This window comes from Arvicanthis niloticus, chromosome 12 (assembly GCF_011762505.2).
Source record: "Arvicanthis niloticus isolate mArvNil1 chromosome 12, mArvNil1.pat.X, whole genome shotgun sequence".
Classification (NCBI taxonomy): Eukaryota; Metazoa; Chordata; class Mammalia; order Rodentia; family Muridae; genus Arvicanthis; species Arvicanthis niloticus.
In genome coordinates this window covers 73230593-73246977 of record NC_047669.1, presented here as the reverse complement: position 1 = coordinate 73246977, position 16385 = coordinate 73230593, and the positions used below count along the sequence as shown (strand labels likewise).

The 16385-nt window shown below is 48.4% G+C and overlaps 1 protein-coding gene across 4 annotated transcripts in view; it reads right to left on the bottom strand.

The window, feature by feature from the left end:
* Window positions 1-16385, bottom strand: part of Itsn1 (intersectin 1) — a 181309-nt gene that overhangs the window by 26201 nt on the left and 138723 nt on the right. For 3 of the 4 annotated variants that reach the window (XM_034514696.2, XM_076943156.1, XM_076943157.1), the window contains one exon: window positions 14790-14981. In XM_034514696.2, coding sequence (XP_034370587.1) covers window positions 14790-14981 — 192 coding nt within the window. Of the gene's footprint in view, window positions 1-13245; window positions 14424-14789; window positions 14982-16385 lie in introns of those variants that run through there. The other variant, XM_034514698.2, reaches the window with a different exon arrangement.

Sequence of the window (16385 nt, the reverse complement as noted above, 5' to 3'; positions counted from 1 at the left end):
CACAAGGTTGAAGGTGGTATTGCCCCCAAGGCTGATGGTGGTACTCTTCCCCCATTCCCAAGCTGAAGGTAGTACTGTCCCCCCTACAGGCAGAAGATGGTATTGCTCCCCAAGGCTGAAGATGGTACCATACCCCACAGGCTGAAGGTGGTACTGTCCCCCTCCCCCAGGCTGAAGTTGGTACTATCCCCCTACAGGCTGACAGTGGTACTACCCCTCTCCAAGCTAATACCACCCCCGTAGTAGATCAGGTTGAGGTTACTGCATCTCACTTGCAAGGCTGAGTGTATTCCTGTTCTAACAAGAAAGTAAAGGCTGGAATTGTCAGGCTGGCGGAGGACTAATGGACTCAATACACAGGGCAGAGAACCCTCACCACCTGCCAAGAGTCCCGCTGAGAAACACCAACTACTTTCTACAACAAGGAAGTCATGACCAGAAGACATAAGAATGACCCAGAAACTGAAACAAGGCCCTGTTGGGAGAGATGCCTGGCTCTTTGGGATTCTAGAGGCTCCTCTGGGTACAAGTTCTGGAGAACAGCAGAAGGTGCAGGAACACTTGGCTCAGGGCTAGCTCTGGATGCAGCTCGGGATGCCTTGGACAGGGTAGCCTTAGGATCTACATAGTTACAACACCCAAGCGAGAACTGAGAGTCCAGGGATTCTGGTGGGTTTGAGTTGTTACCTCCAGAATCCCACCCTATGCAAGTCTAACTCAAGCCTTCCTAAAGACTTGAAATGGCCACACTGATCTCTGGACCCACAACACAGTCAAAGGCAAAGACTTTGTGAGGTTCGTCTCCACCTTACACAGTAACCACATTGGCTTTAGTTTTTTTTTTTTTTTTTTTTTTTAAGTCTTTAAACTGACCCTGGGATACCATGAAGGTTATTTGCAGACCCAGAGAACCATGAAAGACTTGAAAAGGGCATTCTAAACCCTCAAAATATCCTTCTTTTGAAAAGAGTAGTATTTAGAAAAAAACCAAGAGGTTTAAAAATCCTCCATTATTCAAAGCAGGGCAAGTGGAAAAGCCATTTTGATTTGAAAGTTTTCTTTAGGGGGTGGAAGGGTGTGGCCTCTCCCTTGGGTACCAGGATTCAGGAAGCTGGCTGTGCCCAGGCTCAGGGAAAGATGAGAGAACAAAGTGTATCAAATGATTTTCTACAGCCACAGAGCAGGGATGAAGGATGAAAACTAAAATTGGGCCCACAGCTGAAATAATATTGCAAGGACTCCAAAAAGTTAAAAAGCAATCCCACATTAAAGCCACAGGAAATTCCTAATATAGGCTCCCAAGTTTAAATAGTCTTCTTAAGTATACTTATGAGAGGGACAGGACTGCAATGGTCTTTTGGAAGGACCAGAGACTCGGAAAATATCTCAGCCTTAAAGGATCATTGTATCTGTTAGCATTCTACCTAAACTCCACCCCACAGTTACCTGGCAACAGCCAGGTAGGCCTGACCCACCATAAAAGGGGCTGTTAGCCCCTCCTCTCTTGCTCTCTTGCTTCTCTCTTGCTCTTGCTTGCTCTTTCCCCATTTCCTTCCTCCTCTCTCCACGTGCTCATGGCATCTCTCTCTCTCTCTCTCTCTCTCTCTCTCTCTCTCTCTCTCTCTTTCCCTCCCTCCCTCCCTCCCTCCCTCCCTCCCTCCCTCCCTCTACTACCATCTTAACTCCCCTCCCCAGGACCTGAATAAACTCTGTTCTATACTATACCATCGTGTGGCTGGTCCCTCAGGGGAAGGGATGTCTTGGCATGGGCCACTGAGACATCCCCTTCCCCCATACCTGACTACATATCCACAGAACATATTCTATATCTCTATCTTTTTATAAACACATCAGTATCCCCCTAATCCATCATTTATGTGACCAGCAGAACTGAAACCTCCTCTCTTATAAACAGTACATGGGCCTACATATATTGTAGAATTTTAAAGAATGCAGAAGTAGTTAGCGCAAAAAAAGGAGGAAAGAAAGAAAGAACCTCCTCTCTTAGTCTTGAAACCCAAATTAGCTCCCACAGCAGCTAAACATTGAACAAAGTAAATAAACAAGGCTGGTTCCTGTTAGGAAGAAGCCAAAAAATATAATAAGTTGGTCAATAAATATTTATTACATTTCTAGGAAGTCAAAGAGACACTGAAGTAAGCAGATATTGTTCCTGTCTTAAGGGGAACTCACAAGTCTAGGGGAGAGTCCTCAGGAAAAGTAAATTAAAAGTATGTGACCATGTGGCATTGAAGAGTGGGGGCGGGGCTGGGGATGGTTCCATTGGTGAAGGGTTCCCTTCCCTTTGCTTGGAGCTGAGTTCACTCCTTAGAACATACATTAAAACGCTAGCATGTGTCATGCTTGCAATGCCAGCACTTGGGAGGTGGGGCACAAATGGGCAGATGTATGTGGCTTGCCGGCCAGCCAGCCTGGCTTAGCATTTGGCAAGCCCCAGGTGTCTCTGACAAACACAGTCTCAAGAACTACAGTGAATAGCTCCTGAGGATTGATACTTGAGGTTGACTTCTGAGTGTCACACACTCATGCACTCACAATCACACCTGTACATTCACACACACAAAGAATGAGCCAGCCAACAGAGCTGTAGAAGCAGCTAGGTGAACACAGACACTTGTGGGAGACGTGGGGCATAGAAAAGGCCATGTTATGGGGGTAGCAATGGCAGAACAAACACAGACACAATGAGGAGGGGCAGGAGAGCCATGTGGAAAGCCTATATGATGGTTTTCATCTCAAGGGAAAGACAACACAATGTTTCTAGGGACATTCAGCCCAGTTCCCTTTTCTAAGTGACTGAGTAGATGTTGACTGGATGCCTGGAGCTCCGGTCCGCATAGCAGGGGTTGTTAGAGTGGACCTGCATGTGGAAAACAGACTCAAGACCTTAGTCTCTCTTGCCACGTGAGCTACACCTTTCCTGCTCCAATCAGGCTGGACTTGATCCTCCTAGGATATTGATTCTACTAAGAACCACTCAATGTTCCAGGCAGAGTGGCATGAGTGGTAATCTGTCCTGTAAGAAAAGCAGATAATGCAGCTCTTGCCATGTTCTCTGGCTTTATCTCTGTACCACGGCTGCGTTGTGGCTCCTCCCTGCCTCCCAGACAGGAAGGTATAGGCTTCTGCTGGAAGGCATCCTCTGTGCTTGGAACTGAAGGTAGTGATGGATGAAACATCTGGGACCTTGTCTTCTGAAGACCCTGGCATCCTAGACTGGCTTCTCTACGTAGCCTTATTGACTCACAGAGGCCCCTGGAGAGCACAGCTGTGAGATGTCATCAGTTCCCAGGACAGGAGAGTTGCAAATCCTCAGGGTTTGATTTGGATAAGAGAGCAGGAGCTAGTGAGAGGTCTGTGGTGGGAGGTTGGAGATGCCACCAATGGCATCCCTTTCTGGCCTATCGTAAGGGACTCATTGTGAGTCATGTAGCTGGGTCTATCTTGGAGTATGCATCCAATTTCCTCACTTAGTTGCAAACCCAAGAAGCTTAAAAGCAGCCATAGTTTTTAATTAATATCATCATCTTCCAAGAAGGGCCATCTGGTCTACCTGGCTTGCCATGGAGAAGTGTGGAATTGGAATTCCTCCAGAGATAGTCTACTGCTCTGCCGTGACAACGAATGCAGTGAACAGCACGTCATTCTGGATTTCTGATGGTGGACTTCTGGCATGGGTACCACCGCCCTTTATAGTCTGAAAATTTCCTTCATTCTTGGCTGCATCTGTGTCTCCACACATGCTTCCCTAGCTCTCTGAGCATCCACTTTTGATGTGTCCTAGCCCCTCAAAATTTAAGGCTTCCTTAGCAATGACTGTAAATAAACCCTTCAGGTATGCAAGGCAGATGAAAGTGTTGCAGCAGCATGGGGTGACATGTTTCTATGGGGATTGGAGGAAGAGGGCAGTAGCTTTGACCAGAGAGGTCTGGGAAGATTTTTCAGAGGAGGAATTGGAGACTAACTTGGATGTTGCTGACATGTTTTCAATGTTTGCATGGTGTCCTGCAGAGATGTGGGACTTCAGAGGTGACTACGGGTGATCATACTCATGAATATAACAGTGCTGTTACCTAAGGGATGGGGTACAGATACAAACATGTGGCAGACGCCCTGTTCTCTTGTGTGTGTCCTTTTATTCCTCCACCTGTCTGGAATGGGGAGATGCATGGGGGAGGCTACACCATACGCAACCCCTGGACTTCTCAGCCACCAGAACTACCAGCAAACAAAAATTATTATAATTTCGTTACCCTCCGGTATTTTGCTACAGTCTCATGCACTTAGACATCTTGGACAAAGAGGATGGTAGGAACATAGGAGAATCAGAGTTGGGTGCTTGGAACCAACTAGAGGAGTGAGCGTAGGAAAGAGAAGGCACTGGGCGGTGTCCAAGAACAATGCTGAACTTGATGCTCCAGACTGTTGTATGTTACAACTCCATCCTCACCAACAACCCTGTGGAAGAGCTACCATTACCCACAATGAGAAGGTGAGGAGTCAGAGACATGAAGAAGATAAACAACTCAATAAAGCCCCGGTTAAGAAGCGACAAAGGAAGAAGGACCCACATCCACATTCTTAGCTGATATATCTTTGCCTTGTTGGACGGTGGTGTTTTGTGTGTCCTGGTGGTCAGGATCAACCACAGACTGGATGGCTTTAAAAACACAAGTTTACTTCCTCACAACTCAGAGGTGGGGGGCTACTATCCAAGATTAGGTCAAGGTGTTGGCAGCGTTCGTCTTCTTCATGTGTCCCACAGAATCTTGCCTCTCTTTTGAGGCACACATAAACCCATGATGTCCATTCATGTGAGGTCTCTTCTTAAAAAGACACCTGTCATACTACTTCATACTCTTCAGAGGAGGATCCACTCTGAAGGCCCCAGGGTAACATTTAAATACATCTCGGAAGACACTATCTCCAAATTCAGTCACATCCTGTGGTCTTCGGGGTTAGAGCTTTGACCTATAAATACTAGAAGACCCGGTTCATGTCACATCAGAAGGGAAGCTACAGAGAGAGAAGCTGCTCAGATGCCCAGGATGGAGAGGAGCAAGACCAGAAACTACAGCTCTCCAAGTGCATGGGACACGAAGGTCTCCACAGCGGCTCAGCTGAAGCCAGCTCAGGGCTGGCCACTTGGGCAATCATCCAAAATATCTTGACAGCTATGACAGCTATGCCAGAACTCTGTGTCTGAAAGGCCACCTACACCTCAGAGCCCACGGAAGCCCTGATTATTTTATTCTGTTCTTGGGGCCTCTGGAGGTTCATGTGAGACCACACTATCCCAACTGACCATGTTGCCTAATGCCCCCATTTGATAGCTGGGGCAGTAGAGGTCAGAAAGCTATGTTTATTTTTCCTATCAGAAATGCTCGCTGGGAACAGAACCATCAAAGAGACCACCCATGTTCCCAGGGGGCCCACCATCTTTTCTTCTATCACTTCCTGTAAGGTCTATTTGAGGACAATCTTGGTCTTGAAGTTCAGGCTTCCAGGAGTGGGCTGCAGTAAGTCTGGGTCAAGGCAATGAGTCTTCTCAAGCCAACCAACCAACCAACCAACCAACCAGAGAAACAGACAAGAAAAAACAAACCCCCCGGGGCTGGAAAGGCTCAGCAGTTAAGTTTGGTCCCCAGCATCCCCATTTGGTGGCTTACAACCATCTGTAACTCTAGCTCCAGGGGGATCCAACACCTTCTTCTGGTCTCCACAGGTACCATCCACATGCACATGGCCCACACACATACACATAAATAGAAATAAATTCTGAATAAGAGGCCCTTAGCTGACCAGCCCAAAATGAGGCTGTGTGGTGGGGAGGTATACTTCTCAACCCTGAGGCAATGGCTTCAGAAGGGTCTGGCAACACCCTGGTCCCTGACACACTGACTCCAGCAGAACACAAAAGATACCTCCAAGCCAAGACATCTCCTGTCTGTGTCAGCAGCTGCAGGACCACTCAGGGATGCTTCTGTGAGGCCACCACACTCGTGGGGGAGACTAAATACCAAATATACACAGGACCAAGTAGTAGGAACATTAGTAAGGTGATCACAAGAATGGAGAACACTTCCTGGTTTAGGACCTTTCTACAAAAATAACTTTTCCAACTATGCCACTGTCCCCAGCACAGGCTCCATGCTGGGTTCTCTGCCATGCACAGTGAAGAGAATGACAAGATGGTAGAAGTCACATGACTAGGAAGACAAGGGAAGAGAGCTAAGGCAAAGGATGCCACCAACACCCGACACTTCCTCTGCAGTGAGTGAGGGTCCATGGGAAATATGCAAATGTGTTCATTGGACTGTGGCTTACAACCAGCAAGAGGTGGGGATCCTACCATACATCAGCTCTACCAGGAGAGCACCATCGCTGTTGACTGTGCTCGTCCTGTGATGACTCACCTGCTGCTGTAGTTCTGGGGAGGGAAGCCAGGGTCGCACCCATGTTAAGCCCAAGCTTTACCACTGAGCCACAACCCCAGCTCCTCTGCAGCAGATACTATTTTTATTAGTTAATTTATACTCTCTCTCTCTCTCTCTCTCTCTCTCTCTCTCTCTCTCTCTCTCTCTCTCTCTCTCTCTCTCTCTCTCTCCTTAAGTAAAGCCTTGTGTATCTCAGGCTAGCCTAGAACTATCTATGCTGAGGGTAACCTTGAACTTCTCGTCCTCTGCCTCCATCTCCCAAATGCTGAGATTACAGGTGTAGGCAGATCACCAATCACCATACCATGAGGATTGAACCCAGGACTACCTGCCTGCTAGGTAAACATGCTACCAACTAACCTACATTCCCAGACCAATTTATTAACTTTTGACAGTATGTCATTATGAAGCCCAGACTGATTCCAAAAACATAATCCTCCTGTCTCAGGCTCCCCCAGTGCTGGGATTACAGGTATATACCACACGCCAGATTCTCTATGGAGTTCGGGGGAAGCTTGATGGGGATGCTAGGCTAGCCCTGCCTGCAAGGAACTCAGTGAATGATGGATGGGTATATCTTACAGTTTGCAGATGAGCCCCCTCCACACACACACCAAAGGCCCACGTGTGCTCCGTCTCCAACTGATGAGTCCAATCCCAGATAGGTGGGTGGTGAGGAGGGGACCAGCCATCTCTCGACTCATAATGGAGACATAATCTGCCAGCGTTACTAGGAGGCCCTGGAGATGAAGACTTGGATGAAGATGTCTAGAGGTATGCCTTTGACAGGCGTCTGGTCCCTGACCTCTTCTTATCACTGTTTCTAAGCCTTGATGAGGTAGGCGAGCCAGCCTCTCCACATGTCCCTGATGCCATGGTGTTCTGCATCACCAAAGTCTCAGAGCCACGGAGCAAGCTGAGAACACACTATATGACAACGTACAGATTTATCTGTGGCCAAAATGAGACTCTTCCTCGTGACATTCTCCTTAGGGCCCTGTCATGGGACAAAATGTCTGACTTACCCAGTGTCCACGTGTGTATGTATTGGCCTCCAGGTTTCTTTGTCATTTTGTGTGAAAGGACTTCATGGCCAGGTAACACAGCAGGGAGGGAGAATGGCCGAGAGCAGGAGGGGCGGCCGGGGTGGAGCATGTGTTATTGGAATGCACCAATGGCTTAAACTTAGGGCAAAAATTCCAGGAAGGGTGTGTGGAAAAGGATTTGGTGGCAAAGGAAGATTTGGGGCTGGGTAAGACCAGACAGGCAGGGTAAAGCCAGAAGATTGAAGGCTCTATAGACACAAGTACCCATGTGCTACCTCCTGACTAGAAGGTGGCACATGGGAGTCTGGGGAGGAGATAGTGACCAAGGTCTGAATCTGGGGTGGCTCCCCGTCCATCCCACCTGTCACTTCCCCTGATGCAGGCCCAAGACGCTGCCACATGGAGCAGATGTGCCTCTGACTCTTGCTGTTCCAGGTTGGAGGAGTCCACTATTAGGGTAAATTGTATCAAAGTAGTGTTCCTGTATTCAGCACCAAAGGTTCCTGGCTGCAGCTTTGGAGTGGACTCTCAGGGCATTCCCTACAAACTGCACTGGCTGTCGGTCCACCCAGTTTTGATTATGTACTACAAGCTGGACTTTAGTGAACTGCTGGTGTCTCTTCCCACTCCTACTGGTTCAAAAGCAGGTATCACACCAGCCTGTGTTCCAATGCTCACAGCTACCATATCCTGTGTGTGCATGCGTGCGATCGCGCAAAAGGAGAGGGGAAACTGGGCCAGGGTAGACCTCGGAAGCCTTTGCTGCAGCAAGAGGGAGAAGAGAGCGATACTGGCAGGCAGATTTTCTTCTGTCTCTTGAGGACAGGCTGGGGCGAGGGATCCCATTAGAGTGGGGCTGGTTACTGAGGGGAGAGTACAGCTATGTAGGGTTTCCCGTGAGGCTGTGGGATTCCAAGGCAATGTCCCAGACAGCCAAGACCCTTGCTTGGCTTTGCTTACTCCACTAGGGCCAGTGCCCCGTTTTGGTTCAACAAACAGATCAGAGACTGCCAAGGCCTGTTCTGTGAGGGATGTCTGGGTGCACGCAGCGGCGTGCTCGGCTAATGTGCTTCTGGGAGCCATAAGTGGTCTGATGCAGCTGCTCAGGGAGCACGTGTCTCTGGTCAAGCTGGGATGCCTAGCAAGGGCAGGGAGCAAACATTCCGTTCTTGGCTGGCAGGACTGGAGGCCACAGGAGGCTGTGATGAGAAACTCAGGACCAGTGACTTAACACATCTGTGACAGGTTTATTGCCTGTAAGGGCTTGCCAACAATCTGTCCGTCCGTGCTTGTGGTATTTAAAAACCTTACACATTCCATTTCTCTGGTTGGGCACCCCACTGTCAGCCCTGTGAAAGAGTTAGTGTGGTGTGCTGGGGAGACGTTGGGCTGAGACAGAGTATCAGCATTGTTCAAACCTGTGGGACAGATACTCCAAAAGGCTTCCATGCAGGTGCCACCTGCTGCCAGAGAGGAGAAGCTCTCTGCCTGCAAGTTAGTGGGCCAGTGTTGCAGGGGCTCATGCAAGTGCTCCAGGGAGCACTCGTTCTCTCTGAAATCTCTCCTCTGGTAAAACACTTGCTGATGAATCTTAAAATGCACTGCAAGACAGTAAGCTGGAAGCCCCAGGCTCCACGATGCTCACTGACCAGGCATAAATCATTTCTGCCCCCAAAACGGCTCATCCCTTATGTACTGGTTGTTCGCGGTGTTTGTCTCTCTCTCGGCTGGTGAAGTACAGAGAGCTGAAATAATGTGCCCAAGACCACAAAGTGAGTAAAGTAGCCAAGCTAGGATTTGAACCCATCCTGTGTTCAGCCATCCTAGAATACCTTTAACGCTACCAAGGATACAACTATGCTGATTTCCCCAGAGTCCACTATTAAATCATATCTAAGTAGTGTTCCTATATTTGACACCATGGTCTTCTGGCTGCAGCCAGGAATGAAAATTTAGAAGCCATAGTTGGCCCAGAGTGAGGGTATCTGGGACATGTCTGTCTCTGGGAAACCTGGCTAAGGTTGAGGTAGGCTAGGGTGGAGCTCCCAGTCCTGGTGACAAGAGCCATAGGAAGGAAAAGGTGCCCACTCCTCCAACCAAAGTGACAGCCAGCAATAACTCTGTGCAGGTGCAGCTTGGAGAGGAGGTTCTGGGACAGACGGGAATGCTCTTTTCTAATGGAACTACTAGAAAGAGGGTCGGCACAGCACTGGAAAGCCGCTTTGAGCATACCCTAACTCCTCAGTGTCCTTGCTGCCAAGTGTGTCCAGGTTCAAAGAACTCAGCACTGTCAAACATTCTTCAGGGGACATCTCTGTCCCTCGCTCCCAAACTTTGTCCTCTGCTTCCTTAGATTGTGGCCCAGCTTAGTGTGCAAGAATGACAGAGATGAAGGGGGCAGCATGGGGGGAGGGGGAGGGGAAGAGAGGGGAGGAGAGGTCAGGAGTGCATAGCTAGGGTGCACACTGGTAGGTCACAAAGCCATGTTCACTCCTAGGCAGGGTTGGAGAAGTAGGGAGAAAGGACTATCTATCCTTAATAAACGTGGCTCAGGTGAAGGAAGGGACACATCTTTTTTTGTGCCCGGCAGCATGATGAGCTAAGCAGATATGAAAGCTGCATCGGTCAGCCTGTGGGACAATCTACAAGCTCTTTCTGCTTCCAGCTGCACCCTGACCTCCCGTTCAGCCCTGTGATAAACAAGCCACAGATAAATACATTCTGGTCACTTTCTCACTGCCTATGTCTGGTACACACACACCACTGACACCACAGAGCAGAGGTAGCATCTAGGAGGTAGTGTGCTGTGTAGACACAACACATGTGGGTCTTAAAACCAATGGCCGTGTCTAAGAAACACAGCCTTTGTTTTAGTGAATTCAGACTTTTTTTTAATGCCTGGCAGCTTTCAATATGAATAGAACCTTCAAGAAGCAACAGACTGGCTGAAACAAGCCATCCAGCTTTCCCATGAGGTTTTCATCTAAAACGGGTTCAAGGAAACAGAGGATAATGAGAAATACTCACATAATGGTATTAGAACCTTGGGATTTATTGCTAGTCTATATAGTTTTTTATTATTCTTCTTAAAAATATTTTATGTGTGTGGGTGTTTTGCCTGCATGTATATCTATCCGTGTGCCATTACACATGAGTCTGGTGCCTGGAAGGCAGAAGGTGTCGGATTCCCTGGGACTGTGAGCTGCAGACAGCTGTGAGCTGCCATGTGGGCGCTGGGAATCAAACCTGGGTCATTTGGAAGAGCAGCCAGTGCTCTTAACTGCCGAGCCGTCTCTCCAGCCCCTATCCTATATCTTACCAGATCCAAAATCATCAGATACTTTTTATTTTCCTTTGCATTTACTCCTCCCTCTCTCTGTGTGTCAGTGACTTTCAATGTAGCTTCTAGAACAATTCTCTTGGAATACTTTTGGGTCTAAAAAGAGTAAACAGATTAATTTATAATTTTGCCCAAAAAAAAAAAAAAAAAAACCACTGTAAAAAAAAATGATTTTCCATGTCCAGGAAGCAGGGTTGTCATGTGAGTGGGAAGCTTCCCAGATTAGGCCAGAAGTAGAGACTGCCCAGACCCAAGTCATGGACCTCGGTCTCAGCACACACAGGCTGGACACCAGGGCACTGCTACTCCCGGGAAGCTTGCCCTTAAAGGGAGAGGGAAGTAGGGTGACATCTTGGTTTCTGCGAAGGGTGACGTGCTGTGTCAAAAACCTGGAGTCATGTGTATTCAACAGTTGTTTGATCTGTTTATACAATGGACAGTCTGGAGTGTTCAAACCCAGCATATGCCAGGATAGGGGTAGCCATATTTTAGGCAGGACATGGTGGTACATTCAGCAGAGGGAGCTTTACACACACACATACACACACACACACACACACACACACACTCTAGAGGAACTGTAAAAATAATAAAAAAAAACCCTAAACACACCCATAAAAAGTCAACCCCAACTGTAGCATTTTCAAAGTCTGAGGGATGCTTTACTGTTTAATCCAATTTGGAAAGTGGAGAACATAGAGGATTACCAAGACAGGTTGAAAACCTAGCAGTCGTGGGAGACTATGCCACAAACACAGGAGACGAGCTTACAGAATGAGTGTATCTCTTCAGCTGTAGCTATCAGCAGGGCAACCTTGCATGAGGTGATCACTTGGGCCAGGAAAACTGTGTGAACTTTAGCCATAGGGTGAGACCAGGATTTCTCAGCTCAGCACTGGTCACACGGGAACAGACCACACTGTTGCGTGAACTGTGCTGCGTCTTGTAGGGTGACCCATACCCCTAGCCTCTACCCACAGGATGCTGGCAGACTAAACCGTACAGGGTCAGATGGATTCTTTGCAGGCCCACAAACTGAAGAGATGTGTGGGAGATTCATGGCAGCTCCCAAACCCAGGAGGAAGACTGGAGGAACGACCCATGAGAGGGGACCAGAGAGTTGGAAGTGAGGAGTGCCATCACCCACCTTGACCACTGCATCCCACCGCCAGCCTCAACCCGGGAGAAGAAGGACTGCTTTAGGGGGTGAGGTAGTCTCAGGGAGATGAGGCCTGCAGACTTGATCATTGTTCCATGAGAGGCTGGATGGGAGACAGGAGGGGCCCTTCCCTCTCTCCAGAGTCTTTACTGTTCTGACAACTAGGTCCACCTCACCTGGCTCCTTCTTGACCCTTTAGGTCTCCACTTCAGTATTCTTCCCCTGCACCCCCTGTGGGGGTTTTCTATCTTTGCCCCGCAGCACACAACCCCGCGCCCTGGGTCCCCCAGTGTTGGATGCTCAAACAACACACACTCCATGTTTATATGGACGTGGTCTTCGCCTGTCCGCTCTTTAGAACCCAGCAGGGCACTCGGCACTCGGTAGATTAATCACCCTCTTCCCAGAAACGTTTTGCTGACTTGGTAAAATCGCAGCGAGGGGCAGGCAGGCCCATCAAGTGAGGTCCTCAAGGCCAGCGTCAAGTCACGGGCCCTTCATGGCTAACAGTGCCATCCGTGTATAGGCTGGTTTGTCTCTGTAAAGGTCACAAGAGTGTGCCTAGCTGATGTGATCCCACAGAACAGGGGTATATGCAAGTCTGCCTTTATCCAAGTAGATTCTGGCATCCACCAGTTTCTTATTATGACACGATTTTTGGACCAGTGTTTTGTGCCCTAAGCCAAATCACACACCTGTCAATGTGTCAACAACATAAACTCTAAGTCCAAAGAGAGAGCTGACAGCTATGCTGGATGGTAGACTTCCATGCTTGGAAACCAGGATTAATGAGGAGCCACCATTTACATATGGATGGGAGGTCCCACTCAGGGATTATGTGTGTATTCACACTTGACACGCAGGCAGGCCAATGGCTGACATCTGTCTGTGTGGTGCCCCTCACCACTGCAAGATTCCAAGAGCAAGAACACAGAGACATTTCCATCTAACTTTTATATGAAGATTTAATTATCTATACACATAACTAATCCAAAAGGTTGTATTACAATTGTTAAAGCTGCAAGTTTATATATTTATATATTTTACATTCATATCCATGAAAACACTGAAGCCCAGGTAGACAAGGAGGGGCTGCCCGTCCTCAGCACCATGACACACTGTCAGCACGGCCTCTCCCCAGGAGGGACCCGGAGGGACGCCATGTTACACTTGCTACTAGGACAGCGAAATGGTGCTTCAGGCTCCCACAACCCATTTTCTGTGCTGTCAGCAGTGGGCACCTTCTTTTTATCTTTTTTTTTTTTTATTGAGAGCTTCCAACTAATATCTAAAGACAAACATGGCTTCAGCTACAGCACGAGTTAACACGCACACGGGCCAGGAGCGCCGTTTCATATTAATCTGTAGAAACCCCACAGTCTAGTTAAAAATGTAAACACTGGAGATTAATTGCAGGGAGACTTCTATACATTCTTCCTTGTCAAGAAAATTACTTGTTCAAAATATTCCATGAAAAGCAACTGGAATAAAACTTCATGTAACAGAGACTAAGACAGTGGACACGGATGCTCGTAACCACCTGGGCAGTGGCATCTTATTGGTGTATGGTATGAAGACATGCCGAATTAAAAACTCAAAACAAAACACCAGCACAACTAGATAAATCTGAGACCAAACGGAAACACTCGTGCTTCCTCAGGTGGCTACAAGGTCACTGTGCAAAATAAAATTAGGGCAGTAGATGAGAGCATTGTACACGGTGGTAGTGTTTGCCACGGGAAGAGCTACTTCTTCAGTACAGATGGTACATGCGCGACAGGTACATGTGACAGTCATAAACAAGCATAACACCTTCCATTGAGTCAGGCTCAGTCTACATACACATCTTCAAAACAGGGACACCCAGCTCCTCTGTGCTCTACGGCAGGGAAAAGCCCCAAACTACACACTGTGGTTGGTACCACTGGACAAACGGCAGAGATACGTCAAGTCTCAGGTTTATGGACGCTCGAACAGTGTTTAACGTCCATGCAGCATTCCTTGATAGTGGGTCTTTTTGCAAAACCAAAATAGCAAAGAAGTAATTGATTGATTTTTATTAAAAGGCTAAAATACATATTTAAAAATAATTTTAAAACGATTGAAAGCGCCCGTGTGAAGGCGGAGCCGCCAGTCTGAGTGACTAGAAAAGCCACAAAAGGACCCACCACCCTGTCAGTTCTGCAATTTGCTTCTGCCTCTGCACGCAGTGACTCAGACATTTCGATCACATGCAACTAAGGTCAAATGAGGTAAACTGCTTTGCAGTGAGTTCTTCTACTCAGAAGGCAGTAGGTGATCATGCTGCAAGTCACATGATCAAGGCTGCATCTCCCATCATCCCTCTGGGCAGTGATATGGGATAGTGGGTCTCTTTGAGGACTTTCAAGCCTGAGGGGGGGATGGACAACATATGATTCCTAGAAAAAGGAGGAAAACAACACATAAGCAAAACAAAACAATGAGCAAAATTCAAGCTAGGAAAATGAGTCAGGCATGTACACAACATGGTGCCAAAATGATTCCAAAAAAACAGGAAAAGAAAAAAGAGGAGGGGGGGGGGGCGGGAAGGAGGGGGGCATGCTATAGAAAGAATGAAAATTTAAAACAAAAACAAAAAACCCACGAGATAGTTTTGCATCACAGAAGGTCTTCAAAGAGACTTGCAAATGCAGCAGTGGTCTGCTTTAAGTTCTGCAAACCAAGCTTGGCAGAATCAGAGCAATGCTGCATGTCTTACGGGAAGAAACCAGAGAGGAGAGGAAGCGGGCCGCCAGGGCACTTACATTGCTGGCTGGGGTCCATGTCTGTGGTCAGCTTCACATAATTGGATGGGAAGAGCCCCACTTGCCCGCTGGCTTCTCCTTTCCACCAGTCCGGGTCCTCCCTGCTGAGGACGTTGATGATCTGTCCTTTGCTGAAGGCAAGCTCGTCATCGTTCTGTGCGGTGTAATCGTACATCCCGATCACCTGGCACACTGCAGAGACAGGGCCGTGTGAGCAGCTGGCCACCCGGTGGGGCAAGTGCAGCAGCTACTGGCTGCCACACATTTCTGGATGGGTTTTTCCCTTCAGAAGGGGAAGAGTGAGGTGGATGGGGACCCAAAGGGGCTTTTCAAGGTGTGGGCAACAGAGGAAGAGGAAGGATTGAATTCTAAGATGACAGCAATATTTTTACACAATCGTAAATGTTGTACATCTCCTCCCATCACGGTACTGGTCAGCAGATAACGGATCCTCACCCAGAGCACATCGGAAGGGCTCAGAGCGCTGACTCTGAAGATCTGGCTGTACCACCCAGTTCCACTGCATAGTGCAGACAGCCAGGGGCCACAGCACTCTACTGTCTTTAGTTTCTTGAGGATGCTGAAGATTGAACACAGGGCCACATGCACATCACACGTGTGCTATAGCACTGAGCTTGCAGCCTCGGACCTGGCCTTTCTATGGATGGAATGCAGCTGTCACCTGATCTTACACTTCTGCCTCAGGGAGAAGTTAAGCCAGTGCTGTAAGAGGTGACTCCACTGTTTTCCTGTCTCAGAGATGACTACACTCGACCACAATTTTCCTTTTTTCCCTTTCTTTCAATCGCACGATGGGTTGACCCACCCTCACTGCCTGGAGTCTTTATCGTTCTTAACCAACCTGTATGCAGCTTCAGGCTCTCAAAGTCTCTAGCTCAGAGTATAGACTGACTTCTGCAGATGGCTCAGGGCTTCCATCCTGAGGGGCTCGTGCACTGACAGGAGAGGGTACTGCCACATCTCCCTAGGAGACAGCAGATGGACCCCACCCCACAGCCTACACAAGGCCTTAGCTTATGCAGAGAGGACCAGCTGGGGATCAGAGGTCAGTCACATTTACAGGTCCTGACGTTTCTTACAAGGACAGCAAGTTTAAGCTGATTTCACAGGGGCACACTACACACATTCAATCACACATAGTGATGGTGGAACAACAGTTTCATGCTCTCCACAGACGTCACTGAGCACAGAGGCCTAAAGACCTAAAATGAAGTCTGCGCCTCCCCTGAGCTCTGTCCAGTCAGGGAACAGCTAACTCTGCCTTAGATCAGAAAGCAGGCAAGCCAGGTAACTGCAGCCCTCTGCCTTTGCCGGCTCCAGGAGAATACACAGAACATCCTGCCTGCTTGGTGAGCTGCCCCCCCCCCCCCCCCCCCCCCCCGTCCCCAGCAAACAATAGCTATTTCGGTCTCTCATATTCTGACCAGCAGACCCCCACGGCTCCAGCTCTTGACCTACCGAGGCCCAGCAGTTTGCTTTTCAGGCCCTCTCTACTGCCCAACCCAAATGCCCAGATCCCAGTGTAAACAGCTAGGACATCAAGAGAAACACCTGGCTTGAACGCCACAGGTTCCC